Genomic DNA, 22,573 nt, shown 5'->3' on the forward strand with positions numbered 1-22,573 from the left:
GTTTTCTAACATTTGCGTAAGTTTTCAAACTTTTGTATTTACATTTTAAACAAAATTAACCCTGCAGATGGTCAAAATATAAGAACGTATTTTGACTATGTTGCCATATAAGATATTATCTTTAATAGAACAACAATCTTCCTGTGGATTAAAAATTAAAATTAAAATCTAGTTTTCCGGGACAGAATGCGTGGAAGATGGAAAATCAAAAGCCTACGGATTTTGACAGTTTTATTTATTTAAGCTACGTAATAGATTATTTACAACGGCCAACATATAATAAATTATTGGAAAAAATTTGAATTTCATATACAACATGGAATCGAATAAAATTTTATCACAAATAGGTAGTTTATTTAGTAAACATCCATATACATTTTTTTAGGTCTAATATCGATCGCTACGAGCGTTCAGACGCGGCGCAACGCGTCTGAACGCGTCCCTTTCCTTAACCAAAAATCAACGGGAACGCAAGTCGGAAAAAGCCAGTCGAATAAATCATTTTATAAATACGAAATATAAAATTCATCTTCATCTTCCTTTTTTTTCACTAATATGTACAAGTAACATTTTCATTCGCCATTCAGTGCTCACAATTTCCAATAAAAACTATTCATTTACGTATATTACGGTGATTTTGGTTGTCGTTGGAACGGGTCACGATTCGCCTAGAAGTTTTAACGCGACGAGAGTTCTGACGTTGTTGCCAGATTTAACGAAATATTTTCGAAAATAGTGAATCTTGATCAGGCCCTGATTTAATCTGAATTTTGGGCGTTTTCGATCCTCCCTGGCCGATAAAAACTTCCAGCTTATCGGTCCCGATGGACCCTCTGGATATAACAAAAAAGCGTACGTCGAAACACCGTTTTACCAACTTAGAGACAGAGAAGACATTTATTTAGTTATTGATGTGATGCCGGGTTTCTCGTTCCTTGTTTCGCCGTTAAAACGCGCCACCACCTGCAACAAACAAAAGGCGACGTTTTAGAAGCAATTTTTGCGGGTTTTTCGAAAATAATACCGCGCTCCGTCGTCGACGCAAACTTGGCCCTCAATTAAAACGTTATTAATTAGCAAATAATGGATTCCCGTTGTTCCGGGCTGGGGGTCGCATCGACTCTTGTAATTTCTATATTACATCGGTTTAATTAAATTTTGTTTGATTATTTCATAAATATTGAACGGGGGGCTTTTTGCTCGAAATATCAGGAATAACTACAATAGCCGAGCTAATATTAATTAATTACTTGTGCAAAACAATAACATTGGGTACAAACGCGGGTTTTAAAGTTTAACCCCAAAGCTGCCACCAACGCCAATAGCCGCGCTACACAGAGTCGATATAAGATGGCCCAGCAGGTCCAACGGGTATTTAGCTTGACCTGTTTGAAATAATAGACTGTAAAATTATATTACATTTTCATATTACTAAGCATAAAAAATCTATCTTATCTCACATGTTTTCTAAAATTAATTTTTGGTTTCTCGGGCATTTTATGCATTTTTTAGAATATCTATTACGTAATTTATTTTCAATTTCCGGCAACAAAACGGCTAATAATTAAATAAAAAAGCCTTTATTTTTCACTCGACAGCTGAGCTGTTAACTTAACAGAGCATGTAAGAAAAAGTTCCATTAATCAACTTACAATAAAGCAAATTTTACAACAAATACTATAAATAAATAAGCAAATGAGCTAATATTGATTAATACCTTTTGAAATACAATTTTTTTGGGTATAAACGCGGGTTTTGAAGTTTAACCCCAAACCTGCCACCAATGTCGATAGCCGCGCGACGCAGAATCGACATAAGATGGCTCCAATCGGCCATCCTAAAGGAGCATTAGCATGATATTACATTTTTTTAAAATGAAATTTTCTAAATCTGATTTTTATTTTTCAGACATTTTATGGTTTTTTGAAAAATATCAATTATGCAATTTATTTTCGAGTTGGACAACGCCACTGGATTCAAAATCGTTAATTTTGATGTCGTGGTGTTTAAATCGATTTTTAACGTAGTTCGAAGAAATATTAAAAAAATCATCATCAAATAAAATAGAGAATAACTTTTCTGGGTGACATTACAGATGGGCCAATAATTGTGATAAAAATCTGAGTCGTGTCAGCTTTTTTCCAATATTGCTATCGTTTTTTTTTTTATAAAAAAAATAATTGAATTGCGCCAAGTAATATTATTTAATTGCTTTTGTATATCAATAATATTGGTTATAAACGCAGGTGTTGACATTTAACCCCAAAGCTGCCACCAAGTAGGTCCAATACGTAAATATTTGGTAAATAAATGGACTGTAAAATTATATTACATTTACTCGGGCATTTTATGCATGTTTTAGAATATCTATTACGTAATTTATTTTCGATTTCCGGCAACAACACGGCAAATAATGAAATAAGTAAAAATGCCTTTATTTTTCAGTCGGCGAAGGGCAGCTAAGCTGTTAACTTTATCGAGCATGTAAAAAAAATCCATAAATCAGCTTACAATGAGGCAAATTTCACAACAAATATTATAAATAAATAAGTTAATGACCTAATATTAATTAAATACTTTTAACCCCAAACCTGCCATTAATGTCAATGGCTGCGCGACGCAGAGTCGACATAAGATGACCCAAATTGACAATAGGTAATGATTTTAGGTAAATAGCTTGACTAATAGAGCAAATGATATTACGTTTTTTTACAATATGTATTAGGCAATTAACTTACGAATTCTGGATATGAAAGTCAATGGAAAAAAATTAATAGCTCTGGGTACATTTATATAATTTTCTAATGAAATGGGGGGGTATTATTTTTGGGTAACATTACAGGTGGGCCAATAATTGTGACACAAATCTGACTAGTCGTATAAACTCTTTTTCAAATATAGGTAATTCTTTTATTTGTAAAAAAAAACGTTGAATTTCGCGAAATACTCGAAATGCTATGAATAATGCTAATTAAATTTGCAAAACAAATAATATTTGGTACAAAAGTGATTTTGATAACTTTTGATTTTAGATTTAAAATTGGGAAGAAATCACAAACATAGTTGAGCTACTTGAAACCAATTCGTTGCAGTGTGAACAAAATTTTCTTGGATAACCAGACAAAATGGTTTTCAAATTCAACCCTAACAACTTACTCCCCTTTCCCCAGGAAAAAAAAATGGAAGATTTTTTTTTGAAATATATTTGCAAGAAAGTTTTAACAGATTTAATATAATGAATCAAAAGATCTATAAAACCATGATAGATTAAAACTATTTAAAAAGCTAACCTACCAAGGACATCAGTACGAACTATAGTTGGTATTGGTGATGGTATATATTTTCTTAATTATTTTTATTTAATTTTTTAATAAAATGGAGAGTACCTTTTCTGCGTGGCATTACATTGAAACAATTTACTTTGCAATTAAGCAGCTGGGTCCCTAACCCCAAAGATGCCACCGATTTTGTCGTCCCCGCGTGGCAAAATCGACGTAAGATGGCCGTCGTGTAGTCAATAATATACGCGACAATAAATCAACAATACACGAGCGGCTATATATTTTTTTTGTCGAATGCTCGTTAATTCTATAGCGTCCAAATAAATAAATAAATAAAATGCCCGCGCGTTGTGATTATTTTTTTATTCGAATTGCCTCGCGTGTTTACCCATACATAAAAACCGAATTTCGACGTAACATATTTATGGTTTAAACAGAATAAATAAAACCATAACGATTTTCGTACGCTCGATGATATATTACGCTGACAATAACAATTTGTTTCACTTGAAAAAAATGGGAGGGGGGGGGATTCGGGAGCACATGATTTCATAATTTAATTAAATTAATTAATGTATTTCTTAAAAGATTAAGCATTGAGGGCATTTAATTAAAATAAAATTTTGCATTATTTAATCACAACTTTAATTAAATATGCTTATTAAAATATTGTAATAATTTGTACAGTTTAGAAACTAAGATTTAGGATCCGGCGGGGAAAGCATAACGAACATACGGTCCCTAAATCGCCAGTGGCGCAGGTTCGGACGATATATGCCGGCGTTTATTCCCGTGGGATTAAATCAAACCGAACAGATACGCGGCTGGATCGATACGAGGCAAATTCCTCAGAGAGGTGTGTGCAATTAATTATTAAACATTCTTTATGTATCCGTGGCTTCCACTTATAGCCGTAAACCTCCGAATACCTCAAATATTAACCCAAGTTTGCGCGAAACTGCGAATTCGAGGCCCTTTATTTTTTGTTGAGGTCCGCCCATTAATGTAACGATAATCATCGTTACATTAATAAAAAAAAAGAATTTTAATTTCCTTTAGAAATCGTTTTTTAGATATATAGACGAGGTCCGAACTTCCTTATTTTACATGAAAAAGTTACGTTCCCATTTAATTTCCAAAATTTTGAATCTCACAAACTAAATAAAAACATATGCTTTTCATTTAGAATAGAAAAATAGAAATACTATAAAGAATAATAACATATATATAATTTACAGTTTCATTTCAAAGAAGAAATTTATTTTATTCTTTTGAATTATTGAGTGTGAGGCAGCTTCGCAAAGTATTTTTTGTAAATTTTGAACTTCCGTATAAAGTTTTTCAAATTTTTTGAGGCGTTTGTTTGGCACGACTGCCATCCATCCATCGATTTTTTTTCTGGATATGTGACGTGTAATAAATATAACGAAACTTTGCTGAATTCAGGACAACAGCTAATAGGTTTTTCTTTGTTGAAACCATACTTTGTTTTCTAAATTTTTTTTTAGTTCCTCCAATAATCAAATTTCAAAACTGTAAGGTATTAAAACAAAGAACGGAAAATGTCAATGAAATAAATAAGAGCAATAATAACGTATACAATGTACAGTTTTATTTGTGTATTATAATTTGGTCAGATACAGGTTCAATGGAAAGTTTTAGTGAATTTCTGTATAAATTTTTTTGGGGTTAAGGTGAGTGTCATGTGTACTTCTTTTTTAAATGTCAACGTCCTGCCACTGCCTCAACCGCAAGTAGCGGTCAACTTGCTTATTCCAAATGGAACACCCCCGTTTATTATTACATTTTGAGTTTTTTTGTGAAATTCTAAACGTATTTTATGTATAATTTCCAACAACTATATCTAACCGTTTTCGAAATATTTGACGTAGAAAATTTGCACCTTCGGCTTTAAACATGCATATTTTTGTAATTTCTGAAAATTTGGTCCCCATACTTGGCATTATATACTTACACTTGGAATTTGAGTAATTCTTTACGTTATAGTATTGTACATTAATATCTCCTTTACACCAACTGAAACAGCAGCTGCCCAAGAAAGTTTAAATGAAGATATAAAATGCCTAGTCGTATTTTCCGAGAGTCAGGATTAAATGGAGCAAATTTATTGGTTATGGCGAACTACACTTGACAATACAACTAGAGAAAACACAACAGAATCTACAATAATCACCCGAATCGTAAAAATCTATATTATAATGCTAAAGTAAACTGAGCCGTTGCTAGATCATTGTTCATCGCTTTAAAGAGTGGATTTCTAACCAAACAATTTGTGGAAGGAGTTGGAAGGTGGAATATTGGAGATGTTCTGATTGCACGCGTAGGAACGTGAAAACAATTCAGAGCAGTCTATAATAGATGTACATAATTTAAATAAAAATTTAAATTATTAGCATTCCGAAATATGAATCCTAACATTTTCAGCACAATGTTACAAGTTTGATTTGATATGGCCAGCAAACGAAACTCCCAAATCTTTGGAACCATCACTTCGTTTTAATTTTATATTGTTTCGAAAATAACCAAAAACCAATACGGCCAACCCTGTTCGAAAAACTAACAGAAAAACATTTGTGAATATTCAGTGGCAATCTGTTGAGTTCACACCGAGAGTCAACAATTTGAAGATCCGTCTAAATAAGGTCACAGTCATCTTGATTGCAAACGCTAAATATTTTCATATCATCTGCAAATAATAACAGTTTACTGGATATACCAGTAACTATATCATTAATACAATACCACGACAAGTACGACTTAAGGAACAATACCAGATTTGCACAGAACGTCATCAAGTTTGTCGAGAAAGACATCATCATCAACTCTATCGAAAGCTTTCGAGAAGTCAGTGTATAATGCATCCACTTGAAGTCGCTTGAGAGGTAAATTGAGCGAATTATTCAAAATTATTAAAGGTACCTCGTTTGTTAAAGAAACCATGCTGAACATCCGCTATCAAATTAACGAACGGGTTGGGTGAAAAACCCTGAATAGAAACTTTCTACATTCAGGAAAACAAAATGAATATGAACTAAAAATTCAGATTTTCACGAAATTATATATAATCACATGACATTTGTTTCGACAACACTGCATCTTTATAAAATGTAATATTTACTACTATATATACCGAAAAATGACAATAAAACCTTAATTAATGTTGTTGTGAGAATTTGGTTTAATAAGGGAGAGGTACTTAAATCTAATTGATCGTTAAGCAATACATTTGAACGTCTCATTTTGTTAATCTCCATGGGTTCCAATAAATTTAATTTTCTACTTTTTGTGGCTGTCGTCAAAAAGGTGTTTTTCTTTGTTTAAGTATGTAGCATAATTAGAATTTAGACCATTGTTTTTAAACGCTCTTTTATGTTCGTTAATGCGTTTCTTGAAGGATTTACCTGTTTGTTCAATATACTTGACTGGACTTGATCCGCATTTCAACCTGTAGACACCTGATTTTTGAGATTTTGGAGACTTCGTTTTATTGTTTTTTAAAAATTTTCCTATTGTGTTGTGAGTTCTGAAAGCTATTTTTAAACCACATTTTGACAAATGTTTTGAAACTTTTTCACTAGCTTCTCCTATGTATGTAATTGTTTTAAATTGTTCGTGTTCTGTATTAGGTTTCGGATAAATAGAGTTTACTGTTGTCTTGATTTGTTTTTTATTTATAATTTTATCAATAATGGATGGATTGTAGCCTTTGCTCAGTGCAATTTGTTTAATGACATTAACTTTCTTCTTGTAATTTTCTGTTGAGAGTGGCGTATTAAGAAGTCCGCGTATAAAAGAGTTAAATGCAGCCATTTTGTATGTATAAGGTTGATTTGAGCTGTTATGTATGACTGTGTCAGCGTGTGAAGGTTTATGGTAAATGGAAAAATCTAATTTGTTTTGCGTTTTCGTAATAGTTAAGTCTAAAAAAATTAATAGAGTTTTCCTGTTCAATCTCGCTAGCGAATTTCATACGCTTATGTAATGAGTTAATGTAATTTAAAAAAGAATTCAATTGTCTGTCCGTTCCAACAAAGCAAGCAAAGACATTATCCACGTATCTATACCACCATAGAAAACTTCTACTTAAACGATGTTCTTGTATGATTTTTTCCTAATTATCCATAAAAATCTCGGTTAACAAAGGACAAAGTGGGTTTCCATAATCCAACCTTCCTTAGAGATACAAATTTGTCCATTAAATTCAAAATAAGTTTGGTCTAAGGATACTATTAAGCAATCTAATAAATCTTGTTTTACATAACATATTGTCATACATAACACTTCAAATCACCTTTATACACACAAAATGGCTGAATTTCACTCTTTCACACGCAGATTTCTTAATACGCCATTCTCAACAGAAAATTACAAGAAAGAACTTAATATCAGCCACAAAAAGTAGAAAATTAAATTTATTGGAAGACATTATTAAACTTAAATTCTCACACCAACATTAATTAAGGTTTATTGTCATTTTTCGGTATATATGTAGTTTGTAAATATTACATTTGATAAAAACACGGTGTTGTCGAAACAACTGTCATATATAATTTCGTGAAAATTTGAACTTTTAGTTCTTATTTATTTTGTTAAATGGATTTTCATCTAGTAAAAGCCACCTCAGTTCAGTTTAAGGAAAATAGTTGAAGTAATACGGTTTCTAGATTATTTTGTAATCCCTCCAATATAAAACTTCAAAACTACAAGGTAATGTATTCATTAAATTCGGAATTGATTTTAGATGTGCACCACGTCGTAACATAACAACCAAATTTTTTTTCTATAATTTAAAACAAACTGGTAAAAATATAGGAGCAAAACAGTCTTGTCGCCTTATTTTCGAAACGTACTGTGACGCTTAGGCGGACGTCCGTCCTTAAATACTTTCTGCAATATAAATTTTCATTTTCTTATTTCGTATCAATTTTGGTCGCCCACGTCGGCGTCCTCGACCGGAGCTTATGCAGATGACAATACGGGCGGCAGGCAATCGGAATAATTTTCCGTCGATTGTTGCGTCACGAGCGGCACCCGGAGGATTAGGGGCTTTTGTTCCGGAACGCGTTTTCTTTTAAGGCCGCCGCGTACGAACGCAAATTTATGGCAAGCCAATTTGCTCGCGGGTCTTTCTTTGACTTGTTTAAACGGGAGGATCGCGTCGATACACGTCCCCGTCCCTACGCCTTAATAAGTCCCCCATTTCGAATCGGGGGGTGGATTGCGTGGGATGAGATATTACGGTTCGGCTGTTTCATGATTTATTTGTTTATATATTGTCTACCAGGAGAACACATGATTAAATTAACAGCAAAAGGTACTATTTATCGGCAAGGTTCAGTATGAGGATACTTATTGTTTTTGATTTATACAGCGGATCCAGGTGACGTGACTGCTCAGTGCTAAGTTCAATTTTATGCTGGCGATACACAATAGTACTATAGTCTTGAGTGCGAACATCACGAATCAGTTTTTAGAAAATATAGGCAACTTTGAGTAGGGATATAATTTACTTAAAGTGTAGTGTCAATTAGTGTGTGTGTAGTGTATGATAAAAAATCTGGGTCTGCATATTTATGAGAATATGAAGTTCTTAGATCATCCAAGCAATGTTGTAGGAGTTTAAAATTATTGTATTCAAGATGTATTTTCATTATTTAGTCCAATCAAATCCGAGGCCAAACCACTGGATCTCGGACTAATTTGTTTTTTTAACCAAGCAGGTCGCTAGCCTCACTTGGATACAATACAATACAGATCCAATGTAATAACGCATAATGATTATAAAGCTGTAAAATATAGGAATAGAAGAAAACCAATAAATGAATACCTACAAAGCACAAAAATCACGACAGACCAACAGGAAAGACATGTTAAAGAAACTTTATAGTTTGACGCAATCTAACGTACCAGCACAGGAATTACACCACTATTATGAAAACATCAAGGAAACCCAAAATAGGATTTTATCGCTGCACGAAGTACGACAACTGACAGCCAAGATATGGAGGCAACACACTATACAACGAAATACAATCCCTTTTCAATAAAAGACTAGAGGTGAAAAATATACCATCCGAATGGAAAAAGTATTTTGATACTGATTTTCAAAAAGGGAGAAAAAACCGATCCCCAAAATTTTCTAGGTATTAGTTTGATGAGTGTGGTTCTGAAACTATTTACTAAAATTGTGTAACAGAAGTAAATTCTACCGGGATATGTGAAGCAAGGTTTCGGAAATAACAGATGTGGTATAGATGCGATATTTCTAATTCGCCAAATAACTGAGAAAGCCATAGAGTTCAATAAGGCATTTATGTGCTTCATTGATGTCACTGAAGCGTTCAATAGGGTACGCTTAAATGATGTCATAACTCTACTAACAAAACGGAAGATTATCGAGTTAAAAACCAATAAATGAATACCTACAAAGCACAAAAATCACGACAGACCAACAGGAAAGACATGTTAAAGAAACTTTATAGTTTGACGCAATCTAACGTACCAGCACAGGAATTACACCACTATTATGAAAACATCAAGGAAACCCAAAATAGGATTTTATCGCTGCACGAAGTACGACAACTGACAGCCAAGATATGGAGGCAACACACTATACAACGAAATACAATCCCTTTTCAATAAAAGACTAGAGGTGAAAAATATACCATCCGAATGGAAAAAGTATTTTGATACTGATTTTCAAAAAGGGAGAAAAAACCGATCCCCAAAATTTTCTAGGTATTAGTTTGATGAGTGTGGTTCTGAAACTATTTACTAAAATTGTGTAACAGAAGTAAATTCTACCGGGATATGTGAAGCAAGGTTTCGGAAATAACAGATGTGGTATAGATGCGATATTTCTAATTCGCCAAATAACTGAGAAAGCCATAGAGTTCAATAAGGCATTTATGTGCTTCATTGATGTCACTGAAGCGTTCAATAGGGTACGCTTAAATGATGTCATAACTCTACTAACAAAACGGAAGATTATCGAGTTATCGAAAAACTGAACACCGAATATTATACCTTTGTGAGAACGGCAAACAAATTAGGCAATAAAATATCTGCGATAACGGGCATCAGACAAGGGGATAGTCTGAGCCCAATCTTGTTCAATATCATAATAAACGCAACGCACCACAAGCCGCGAGAGGATACCCAGTGGGAGACAAACAAATAAAAATAATATGCTATTCTGATGACGCAGTAATCATCTCCGAAGACGAAGATAACCTACAGAAGCTCCTATATAAATTCTAACAAATAGCGAAAATAAGATCCAGTGCAAATACCCACCAAAAAAACAAAATCTCCTATAAATATCTAAAGAACCGAGAAGAAGCAAACTAGCGATTTACGACCAGAGTGTAGAACAAGTGATGTTCTTCAAATATCTAGGGACAAACATAACAAGTGACAGAAACCTAAACAATGAGCTTGAGCTTGTCCTATTCTGGCTTGTCTTATTTCTCGGGAGCGTTCTCCAATAGAGTTCGACATGGTACTCAGGTATTTGTACTCACTTACTCTCTTGACTCTCTCATTGCGAACGTACAATTTTTCCCGGACATTTGCTTTGCTGGTGAAATTTTAAATAAATAAAATTTATTGGTATTACGCGTAAGACCAGCTTCTTCACTGCTATTTAAGATTTTGTCTATCATTCTTTGTAGGTCTGGGCTATTACCAAAGTGTCATCGGCAAAACTGATATTGTTTATCCTTATTCCTTGTTTCTTCAGAAATAACCTCTTGTGTGATTTTCTCAGAGTGGAGGTTAAAAAGTATAGGAGACAGCACGCATACCGGTCTTACCCCTCGTTCTATTATTATCTCCTCACCCTCTCTAAAAACAGCTTTTTGAATATAACATAGATTGCTAATTATTCTCATGCTGTTAAAGTCTATATGTTTTTCGCTTAGGATTTCCATCCAAAATCATCAACTTCTGTTAATAGCTCCATTATCAGGGACATTGTAATATATTATATTTGTAATAAACTTGGTTTGGAAAAACTGCTCCTTACTAACCAATGAATTTTGTTCAAATTAAATTGTACTTATCGAAATTATTGGGGGATTCCAGGATATAAGATATGAATTTTTTTAAATGAGTAACTGCGACGCTGCGTTTTACGGCTGGGAATGTGGGGAATTTCCGCATTTGCCGCGCATAAACGCGATAATACGAGAAAATTAATATCGGAAAATGTGGGCGTAAAATTGATGCCGCATTGACGTATTATGCTCCCGATGCGCGTCCCACGTAGCATATCAATCCGGTGGCGTCCCAATTAGCTCCGATCGATATAATTTAGCGGACCCATAATTCAATCAGCCCACTGTCAAACCTGTCGTCTTCCCATCCGCATTATTGTCTAGTTGCGGGCGTAATAGTTTGCTCACTTGATGGAGCTAATAAAAACGTCAATATCTGCATTCCGGGTGTGATTTCTGCGGCCCCCCATTATAATAATCTACCGGCTTAAATAATAGGATAAAATAATAGAAAGAGTTTGAAACGTGCATCAATGTCTCTCTTAATTAAGAACACAAGTCTACAGTGATTTTGACGTTCCAAAGCTGTTTGCATATTTGTGCCCTTTTTACAAAAAATGCCATATTTTTGTTCTATAAAGTCATTTTTTTTTATAGCTCAATGTTGGGCAAGATTTTTAAATGAATTGATTTTCATCAAATTAAATTTGATCAGTTCCTCATGAACTAGATGTACCGATACCTACCGCCCCAAAAGAACTAGAATATCGTCAGTCCGAAGTGTTTAACCAGAACGAACTATTTAATTAGAGATTTGCACCTTCCAAAGGATGCATCCGAATTGTTAGCGCCCAAACTTCGTGACAAGCATTTACTGGCACCTGTCGTCACATCAATCTTTTACCGGGATCGCGAAAAAGAGTTGTGTCAATATTTTACTTGGTAAGGACCGTTAGTGTATTGCAACAATATTCCTGAGTTAGTTTCAAAATTACGAAATGAATAAAAAATAAATTATTTTGGAAATATCGTTTTTTTCCCTTTAATATTGACAAAAAAACTTTACGTGATACAAATAAAAATCACTTTTCAAAACAAAAACATCAGTCAAAATGTTTGAATTTGTAGACTTGTCTAATCTTCATCGTATTTTCCTTAGTGCTTGTTCTTTTTTAAGAATTCCTTAGAACCTGGTAATTTTCCGAATTTTTGGTACCTATTGACAAGACACATTTCCTAAAATTTTTCAGAAAATTGCACCAAGCACCAATTTGATTGTATTGATTTTTCCAAAGCCAGTACCACATACCATATTCTTCTTAGTAAGCTTTCAACACAGTGCTTGAAAGGTCACATACTTAACTGATAGAAGTCGTATATAGGTTCCATCGGAAGTTTCTCTTTTTGATGACTTAATGACTTTTTGATGACTTAATACTATTCAAATGTTCTTATTCAAACTGCCAACAACTTCTGGATAACTTAAATAGGTTTGTATTGTGGTGCAACGCCAAGAGATTACCAAGTACAAAGCCATGATGAAGTTAGATGGTGTTCTCGCGCCTATGCAGTTCACAACATACTTGGGACTTACTTTATAAACTATATTTTGCTGACCACGTCAGTATTATAACAACCAAGTCTCTTATGATGCTGAGGTCTCTTTTAAGAAATACCAGTGAAATCTCTTTATCATTCACTTGTTAGAGGCCACCTCTTAGGTGAGCCCGTTTCGAAAGTTTCTCCATTTTATTGATTTGATTGATTCGTTTGATCATGGAGGTCTATTTCTTGAACTTTTTCTGATCTGCCTACTAACCAATGCACTGGCTGATTGTTCGATTTTAACCTCACAGATTGGTTTACATATTCCTATTAGAGCCACACGTAGTACCCAACCATTTCATGATCATTGTTACCTTACAAACTAAATGGTTAGTACGTTTTTATCATCACCTCAGCCCTGGCTAATCATATTAATAGGTAGGATTTATTTTTGATTTGTATTAAAGGGTCGTCACACATTATTTCTGGTCGGTTTCAGTCTACTCAACAAATATTCCAGTCAATCAACATGAATATAGGTAAATGGGTTTAAAATTACTATTGGACGCACATAGACAGAGAGACAAACTCCCTTGTTAGGTCGTGTTTCGATTTATATTAAGCCGCCTCACCCCATGCACCAAAAGGCGCGGTAAAAATGGCAAATGACGAGCTCGCGTGGGACACTGGTAACCACCGCGGTAACAAGATAAGTTAAATTACATTCCGCGGCAGAGTTTCGCGACGATATTGATAAAGTTACGTCCTTGATCCAATAATGGAGACGCGTGAGACGTGATCGGAAATTACTCGAACCTGCATGACGACGTGTTTAAAGGCAAACAAGCGGTTCAATAGGATGTGGAGAAACTACGTCGAGCAAAGTGCGCAGACAGGTTCAATGCTTGATTCGATAACGGGAAATTTCTAGATTTTTTTACGAGTAAAAAGATCGAGAGAAGGTATGGTGAACCCATGCTGAGCATTTGTGACTCACGATCAGTCGTGATCAAATCTGTAAGTGAATTTTCGTACAGGGTCAATATTTTTCTTAACATCGCTCCTTTTTCAAAACAAAAGTTGCTGCTCAGCATTTTTCACTCACGGTCATAGTCGCGAACCCAAACTTTATCCACTAAAAATTTTTCCGGACCTCGTCAAATTGGTCAATGAATTTTCCGGTCCAAAAGGTTTTTTCTATAGGGTCAACATTTTTCAAACCAAATTCTTGATATAAAATAAATTTTTCAGTTTTTGCTGTGTTGCAGATCAAAGGTTTCCTTGAAAACAACAATTTTCAGTTAAAATCCATTGGCCCGTCCATCATCTGATATGAAGGCGAAGATCATAATCATCATCACGAGACATTAAGTGACCTCAACTCCTATTACGTCATGGGACATTGTTAACCGTTAGCCGAGTTTTTCAAGTCGCAGACGGTGGCGTTGATTTTGATAAAACGCAATAAACGGGCGGTAAATTTTGATCAAGGCAACGCCGGGAGCCGCGTTGACCATAAATCAGGCCAAAAACCACAAACGACCTTATTACGTTTCAGCTTTTATAACGCAGAAGCCGAGCTAAGGGGGTCGGAGGATATAAAACTGTTAAACCTTCCCGGCGTTATATGAACCGATCGAGCTCTCTCTCTCTCTCTCACCCTCCTCCTGTTAACGACTTAATGGGTGCAAAAGAAGCTTGTTTGCAAGATAGTAAATTTCCCCGCGATAATCTTACCTAAGTAGGTGGCTCGCAGGCCGGCGTACAAGCTAAACGAGCACAGCGATATGGTGAGCCATCTAGCGCTCGATTCCGTAACGGCCCCGTTTCCTGTAACAAGAGAACAGTTTCAATTAAGATTTGCGAGGGAAATTAAATTCGTTCACCGATAAGCGCCCCGCCGGTAATTAGGGAAAACGACGGATCGGATAACGTTTGGTTTATTTGTCGCGCTTCCCGAACATTTCTTTTGGTCGCACAGTATTTTCGCAATTAATATAACGCGTAGTTTTTCTTATACCCCAGAAATCACTTGTTTTCTAGTGCTTCGTCTTCTTCTTCACTAAAATTTAGATAAACTTCAAATGTAATTTTCTCGGGAAATGCCTACAATGATTTGAATACAGTTTTGTTTAATTGTAGATTTGCTCTTCAGATATGTTGTAATGAAAAACATTTATATTTAAATTCAAGTTTAAGGCATGTGCAGATTGTTTTAAGAAAACCCGATTTTATACTCAACTTCACCCGTCAATACTATTGGGCATCTGTCAATGTCAATGCCTAGCTTCATCTTTTCCCACTATCTTGTTTTTTTATTTCAATAGTTATCTCAATTACGATAAGTTTGCCACATTACAAGAGGAGTTTTATAATGCCTGAATTATTTGAAAGAGGTGAACATTGAGAACTTGCAGTACCCTACACGCTGCTCATACCTTCGTCTTCTTCTCATTCCTCTGTGTCACGTTTACAATATCTCCAGTGTATTTTCTTCAGCCCTTCTGAATATACTTGCAGCATCAGATACGCCACACCGATCTCTTAAGTATTGAAGCCAGGAGTGTTTTTGTTTTTGCTCTCAATCCTTCATATGGCCCCCGATTTTTCGTTGTTTTACTATAGACATAGACAGCTTTTCGCAATACTTCCTCAGTCGTTACGTGTTCGGTGCAGGAGATACGCAACACTTGGCAAAGTGTACACATCTCAAAGCCTTCAATTGGGTTTAGCGATCTTTTTTTTGTCCTATTTCTATGAACCAGAACATTCCTAAGCTTAAAGAATGTCGTTTTTGTCCATTTATGTTTACTGTTTACCATAATGATTGAGTTTGTTGAGTAACTACTGGACATCTTCGAGGTTGCAGTGTTATCAGCACAGCGGATGTTATTTATCCAATGAGTTCCATTGATTTTTAAACCCCATGTCTCCAGGGACAGCTAAAATAGTTTCTCAAAAGAAATATTGAATAGGATAGGCGAGAATATACATCCTTGTCGAACTTCTGGAAGGTCTCAGTGGATCTTACTTCCTCTAGCTGTTGCCAATATAGTTATGCCAATATAGTTATTTATTATTCCGATATATTTATCCTTTGCCTTTTGATAGTCCATAATGCAGCTGAAAACATCTTGCCTCTGATCATAGCACTTCTGTACAAGAACTTTCATTGGAAAGACATCCTTCATTGTTCCAAGTACTTTAACAAAACCGAATTGTGTGTCCCCATTCATATCCTCAGACTTGTTATGTATCCGTGTATGAATAACTCGGAGTAATGCCTGAAGTGCAAAGCAAATATTTTTGGAATAGGCACAAAATTAGACTTTAGCCACTCTCATAGAATTGGACCGGAATCATATATCCCATTGCAGGAATGCGTGAGTAGTTCAATGCGTAGGCAACTTCCGACTTTAGGATTTCCTGCCTCGCCATACTGTCAGGGTTCAAACATTCGACATTGGCGTTTGTTTCTTCATATTTTGTTTCACATTTTTATGTAAAAAACTGCAATTCTTAGTTGGCAAGAATATTAGCCTTGAAACTGACACAAATTCTAGTGTGAGTTAGTTATGACTCTATATTTGACAAGGAGCGAACTTTTGTCTATAGGTGACATATCACAAAGTCCACGAGGTAGATCAATATATAGGCTATGCTGTTTCTAGAATTATTTCGGTCGTTTTTATTATTTCAATTTCTTGAATGTATATTAATATGGGCCAAAAATCTCGTTATGGAAGTTTACAGGTACGAACGGCCATAGAAGCGGCATAACCTATCTACTCGCAGCAACAACAAAACGATTGAAAAAATTATCACCAAACTCTTTTAAAATCTCTACAATATTACAAAAGCAAGAGTTGCGACGGTTACGCTTTTTCTGAATACATATGGACTTCATTTAAATTGTTACAGAAAGATATATCGGAGATACGAGGGCAGCGCCAAAATTTCTAGGCCTGAATATGAAAGAAACAAAGTAGAGTAACAATTTTTTTATTATTTTTCAATATAATCCCCCTTAATTTCAATTCACTTATTACATCTCTATATTAACAACTCAATCCCTTTAAAAAAATACTCTTTTGGTTTGTCTGCAAAATGAGCTAAAACAGCCTCTTTTAACTCATCCACCGTCCACGTAAGCCCTTTTTCAAATATCCAAACAAATAATGGGCCATATCTTGACTATAGAGAGGATGATCTATCTGTTCGAACCCACACTCTAAAATGGCAGCTTGCGCAACACCAGCAGCATGGATAGGTGCAACATCGTGCAAAAGTAACGCACGCCTCTGGTCAGTTTTACACGTATGCAGTCTCGCAATTTATGTAATAATGTTGGGTAATATTTAACCATTGATAATGGTATTAGTTTCTTTAAAATCTATCAAAAGAATTCCTTTTTTGTTGATTGGCAGACTCTGAATTTTCTTGGAGGTGCTTCACCCTTACGACGCCACTCCATTGATTCTTTTTTCGATAGAGGGTCATAATAGAGAACCGTAGTTTCGTCGCCCGTCACAATAGTTTCTATCACAGGCTTCGGTTCCGACCCACAGGGTTCCAAAAAAGACCGCCCACACTCGACTGTTTTTGAATAGCTGAAAGGTTTTTAGCAACCCATCTTGCACTAACCTTATGCATACCTAAATGATCATGCAGGATTCGACGAACACTTGTATCAGAAAGCTAAGTAATTTCTGAAATTTCCTTGACCTTTAAACGTCGATCACTCAATAAAACCTCTTCTACAATGGCAACAATATCTTCCGTTATGACCTCACTGGTCGACGAGTTCATGAATCATCTTGAATCCAGCCTGTCTTTAATAATTTTAGGTGCTAACCCAACTTTTGTCAAAAACTTTATGACTGCTCTATACTCAATTTACGTTATTTGCGACACTCTTTCGGACACGTCTTGTTTAAAATGTTGTCAATAAAAAACTTTTTGACGCAAGACTTCAATTTGTTTTCGCAGCCTACTAAAATATATATGTAAAAGAAGACAAAGTTTTATCGTCATACTGGAATTGCATCTATGTCAGGCGGGGAAATTTTGGCGCTAACCTCGTATACTCAAAAGATATGATATTTACCCATCGTTAACACGTAGATTTCGTTGAGGGTTGAGTTAAGGTTGCAACGCGAGATTTACAACTGCCCGTAAAAATGGAGGGGGGCACGACGAACGATTCAAAATGGAGGACCCAACCCTTGGCTTTCCCCTGGCGGCCGTTTATATTTTTAGGCCATTTATTTTTAGTTATGGTCGTGGCCGGTCCATGGGTGCTTTTACTTTTATTTACCCCCCAACGCTCTCCAATAAAGTCCATCGGACCTGAGAGGGATGTTTGCCGTTGCGTTTTATGAAGTCTACGCGCCGTTAAGGACCCGGGAGCAAATGGCGGAGAGAACGTGGAAGATTTAAAGATTAACCGGTAACGCTTCCAAGATCAAAGCGTCGGAGCTAATGTGTGGGCCCGTGTCGTTACTTTGAGAGTTTTGAACGACGGCACGCGAGAACACTAAAAGTTCCCGGGCCCCCAAACTATTTAATTGAGAAGTAAATAAAGTTTTGATATCGGGGTTGCTGTTAGACGATTGCCTTTTCAATGGCGGACCCGCTTGAGACTTCGGGAGAATTCGAGCACAACTCCACTGCTACTACGTTTTGTTTTTTATTTTTGATTTATAAAATGAACTTTTATTTTTGTCTATTTAATTAAAAAAAGGTAGGTGTCTTGAAAAATTATTAATAAAGTAGCCATTGCGACATGGTTGAGAGTAGAGCAGGGAGTTTAATTAAAAACGCGAAATATAAAATAATTAACATCGAAGCGGTTCCGACAGTGTCGACAGCTTTTGACAAACGATAATGGCCCCGTGACACGCGGAGCAAAAATTAATAAAAAAAAAGAACCGCAGCGTTTTCGTTATTAAAAAATATACGCCCTAATGCGCTAAACGTATAACGCTAACAACGTAATTTTTCAAAAATAAAAATTAACTTCTCCGTTTCGTTTTATTATTAACCGGGCGGGATTTGCTCGCGTTTTAGCAGTAATTTCAGTCTAACGCTCGGAACGCCTTTTTGGCTTTTTAATTTTAAAATTTTCAGACACGGAACCGCTTTCCGCCTGCTTAAATGGAGAAGGCAGATATTAAAGCTTCCCCAGGCGAGAATGGCGTAGAATTTGTTGCGTTTACTGTTCATTTTCTAAGCAAAAACCTGTATGAATATAGGTATGGTCTAATCATACATATAAGACAGTGACCAATTGCTTTTGATTGGGATTATCCAAGGGTGGTCATTAACATACAATGCAACAAGATTATTACCTAAAGTTTTGGAATTTAAATTCAGGTAAAATTATGGTCCGTAATAGAAAATAATTTTATACCTACCTGTGTTTAACATTCTTTGGTTTGGTGTACTACTTAGTTTAAGTTGATTAGTAATCATTTTTATTTCGTGTGTAATACAGCCTGTGTTGAATCGTGTGCGAATTATGCAAAATATGTGCGAGTCTAGTGTATCTGAACCGATGCTCCTGCCCAAATGTAGAAAACACTATTCTATTGAGGCTAAGGAAGTTATAAACAATGTTTATTTGACTCTCATTGAACGTGGTGCCAGCAAGCAAGCAAGCATCTTTGGAAGAAACATCAACTGTATGGAAAATTGTGAATAATCCCATTTCAGCGAGGAAAAAAGAAGCGATGCTGACATTTTCTCGAGTGTAGATGAAAGTGATCAAGATATAATACGGCGTAAAATTTACCAGTTATACGAGCAACAAAGTATGCCTACATTAGATATCTTAATAAGGAGGCTTGAAAAAGATGAAACCGGTGTTAAATGTGGCAGAACTACCTTATGGAAGTGTATTCAACACATGGGTTTTAAATTTAAAAAATTGGCAAAAGGCAAGTTTTAACGGAATCTTTTAGAATTCGGAAATGGCGACTGGAATATCTAGAAACAATTAGGATTTACAGAGAACAACAAAGGCCAATTATTTACTTGGATGAAACCTGGTTCGATACTTATGATACCCCGGAGAATGGTTTGGTTGACTCAACTGATAAGAGTAAAACAAACGCGCTATCAAAAAGAGGTAAAAGAATAACTATTTTTTAAAAACAAACTAGTTTCAAACATTCCTCCTAATAGCGTTATTGTAATGGACAATGCAAGTTATCACAGTAGAGAGTTGACTAAAACCCTTTCCTCATGTGACACAAAAGCAACAATCCAAAACTACATGCATAATAACGACATTTATTTTCACGAAGATACCAAAAAGCAATTAATTGAGGTTCTACAAAGCTTGAACCTACAAACGGAGTACGTCTGTGATAATCATGCAAAAAATCTAGGGCATACAGTTTTAAGGCTTCCACCTTACCACTGTATATTTAATCCCATCGAACATGTTTGGCACCAACTGAAATCTACCATTCGTCGTAACAATGTTTTTCCCCGTGTTAACTCCAATGTCCTCAAACTTATGGAAATCCTCTAATATCCCTCCACAAAGTTGGGCAAATTATGTTAAACATATAGAAAAAGCAAAACAATCGTATATCCACATCGCAAATAATATAGAACAAATAATAATTAGAACAGACGATGATAGCGATAGCGATACTGATATATTATGTGTAGGTAATAAAAATAATTTGTAATTTTATTTCAGATTTAAACATAAATACATACATAAATAAATAAATATTGTTTAGTATCTTTCCTAACAAAACCACAAATAATTAAATTCTAAGCAAAGTACGGACCTATTCGGCAATATTTCATTCTTACAGCTTGGCCGGGTCTTTCCTTAATTCGTATCAGTTAGTCACTTTCTTATATCTATGAACAGACTTTACTCATCTTTTGGATTTCTGCTGCGTCGCGTATTCTGGTACTGTGGTTCCCACCTAAAACCGAAACTGTGGAAAAGATATGCGGATGATGTTTCATCAGGGTCAGATTACAACGAAAAGCAATTCGAATTATAAATGGACTTGGTTATCGGGAGGACAATAAAAATGCCTTTCCAGACTTGGAAATTCTTACATTGCCCTCGTTGTTTATCTTAGAAAATATGTTATTTATAAAGAAAAATCCGCATTTATTTACCACTTATAAGGAATTGCATAACCATCAAACCAGATGTCGGGACAATGTGTTTATTACCTACTGCTGCTTGGAAAAGTGTTCGAAATTTACCATCTGAAATGTATAAACAAACAGTCGGACGTATTTCAATTATAATGTACCAGGTTCATTTTATGTATATCATATTTTATTCCTTTTTGTTTGAAGAATATAAATCATCTGAGATAGTAACATTATTCGTATTTGACAAGAATATCTTCAATCCTTTCGGAATTAGCTAAATTCTATAGACCATAACATCAATTTCACTATTCAATTCTGTTATTAAGATATCATAAGTTTGACATAGTACTTTCGTAAATGACCTTTCCTTTATTACTGGAGTAGTTCCTTCCGCAAGTTCAAAATGTCATCAATCAAAAATAAAAAAATCTGAAAAAATTAATGCATTTAAGAATATATAGAAATACGTAGAAAAACATCAACTAGTCTAAAAGAAGATCAGAGATCGACAAATAACGACATCAGCAGTTTCTAAACGTTACGAAAGAGGACGCCATATTTCATTCGATGAGAGCAAAATACTTGCACATTGCACTTCCTTTGACTAAGAAAAATTCGTCAGTCAAACACCAACAAACACCTCAATAACAAGAAAAGCGACACAGTCCTCCATCTCTCTTCCGTATGGGATCGATCATCCATGAGTGAAAAGTCAGAAAAAGTTTCTTCGTTTTAATTTCATTTTCAGTGCTCTCTAACATTGTCATTTTGGTACTTAGCAATTTCTTGGACTTCATTTTTTAATGGAACATATTTACATAGACTTTCTGCAGGCAGGATCTATAGGTAAGTGATGGAACTAAATCCGAATCCTTTGGTTAGAAGTCTGCAATTTTGATATTTCAAGATCTCTCAGAAGAGATCGGTGTGAAGGAAAAGCGTATTCCACCAACGTCTAGCCAGCCGGTCAACTTGATTCCCGAAGTGGAATCATCAACACTATGTGAAAGTTATGTGTTCCTAACCAAAACTAAAATAACAAAAAAATAAATTTAAAAAAATTGAGAATCAACTAAAAAAGTATTACAATATTATAAAATACCTACCCAAAATAATTGCTATTAAGTAACTAAATTAAACATTCTATATTGTGCTGCGATGGTATGGTTATTAAAAATTAAGGAACAAAGTTCACCAGCACGTGCGCTCGTGGGTATTCCGACTATTGATGAAAAGTAAATAACTCAGCAGTGTTGCCACGTAGGTCAAGAGATCTATCCAAATCCAAATATCTAAATCGTACTTCTAGGATAGCATTACCATAAAAGACAATAAATTAATCACTGATCCCAAGGATCTACTTCAATATTGGAGAAACTATACACATCAACTGTACTCAGAAAACACTTAAAGAAACTCTGAATGTGAATATAAAAGTGAACTCTCCCCTAAAATATTCAAGTCAGAAGTTGTAATGGCAATCAAACAGAGCAAACGGAGGAGAGGCACCAGGCCCAGACGACATAGGTTCTAACAATGTTGAGTGAAGACAATATAGACGCCTTGGTCTTGGATCTTTTTAATGACATTTATAGG

The 22,573-nt window shown here is 35.1% G+C and overlaps 1 protein-coding gene across 1 annotated transcript in view; it reads right to left on the reverse strand.

Moving 5' to 3' along the window:
* Positions 1-229: 229 nt before the first annotated feature.
* The window catches only part of LOC132699494 (uncharacterized), a 321,798-nt gene continuing 299,454 nt past the window's right edge, over positions 230-22,573 (reverse strand). Inside the window, exons 6-7 of the mRNA XM_060666244.1 lie at positions 14,582-14,674; positions 230-963 (exon numbers count right to left, since the gene is read on the reverse strand). Coding sequence (XP_060522227.1) covers positions 947-963; positions 14,582-14,674 — 110 coding nt within the window. The 3' untranslated portion in view covers positions 230-946. The remainder of the gene's footprint in view (positions 964-14,581; positions 14,675-22,573) is intronic.

Source organism: Cylas formicarius, unplaced genomic scaffold (assembly GCF_029955315.1).
Source record: "Cylas formicarius isolate icCylForm1 unplaced genomic scaffold, icCylForm1.1 PGA_scaffold_3__17_contigs__length_32017465, whole genome shotgun sequence".
NCBI classification, from domain to species: domain Eukaryota; kingdom Metazoa; phylum Arthropoda; class Insecta; order Coleoptera; family Brentidae; genus Cylas; species Cylas formicarius.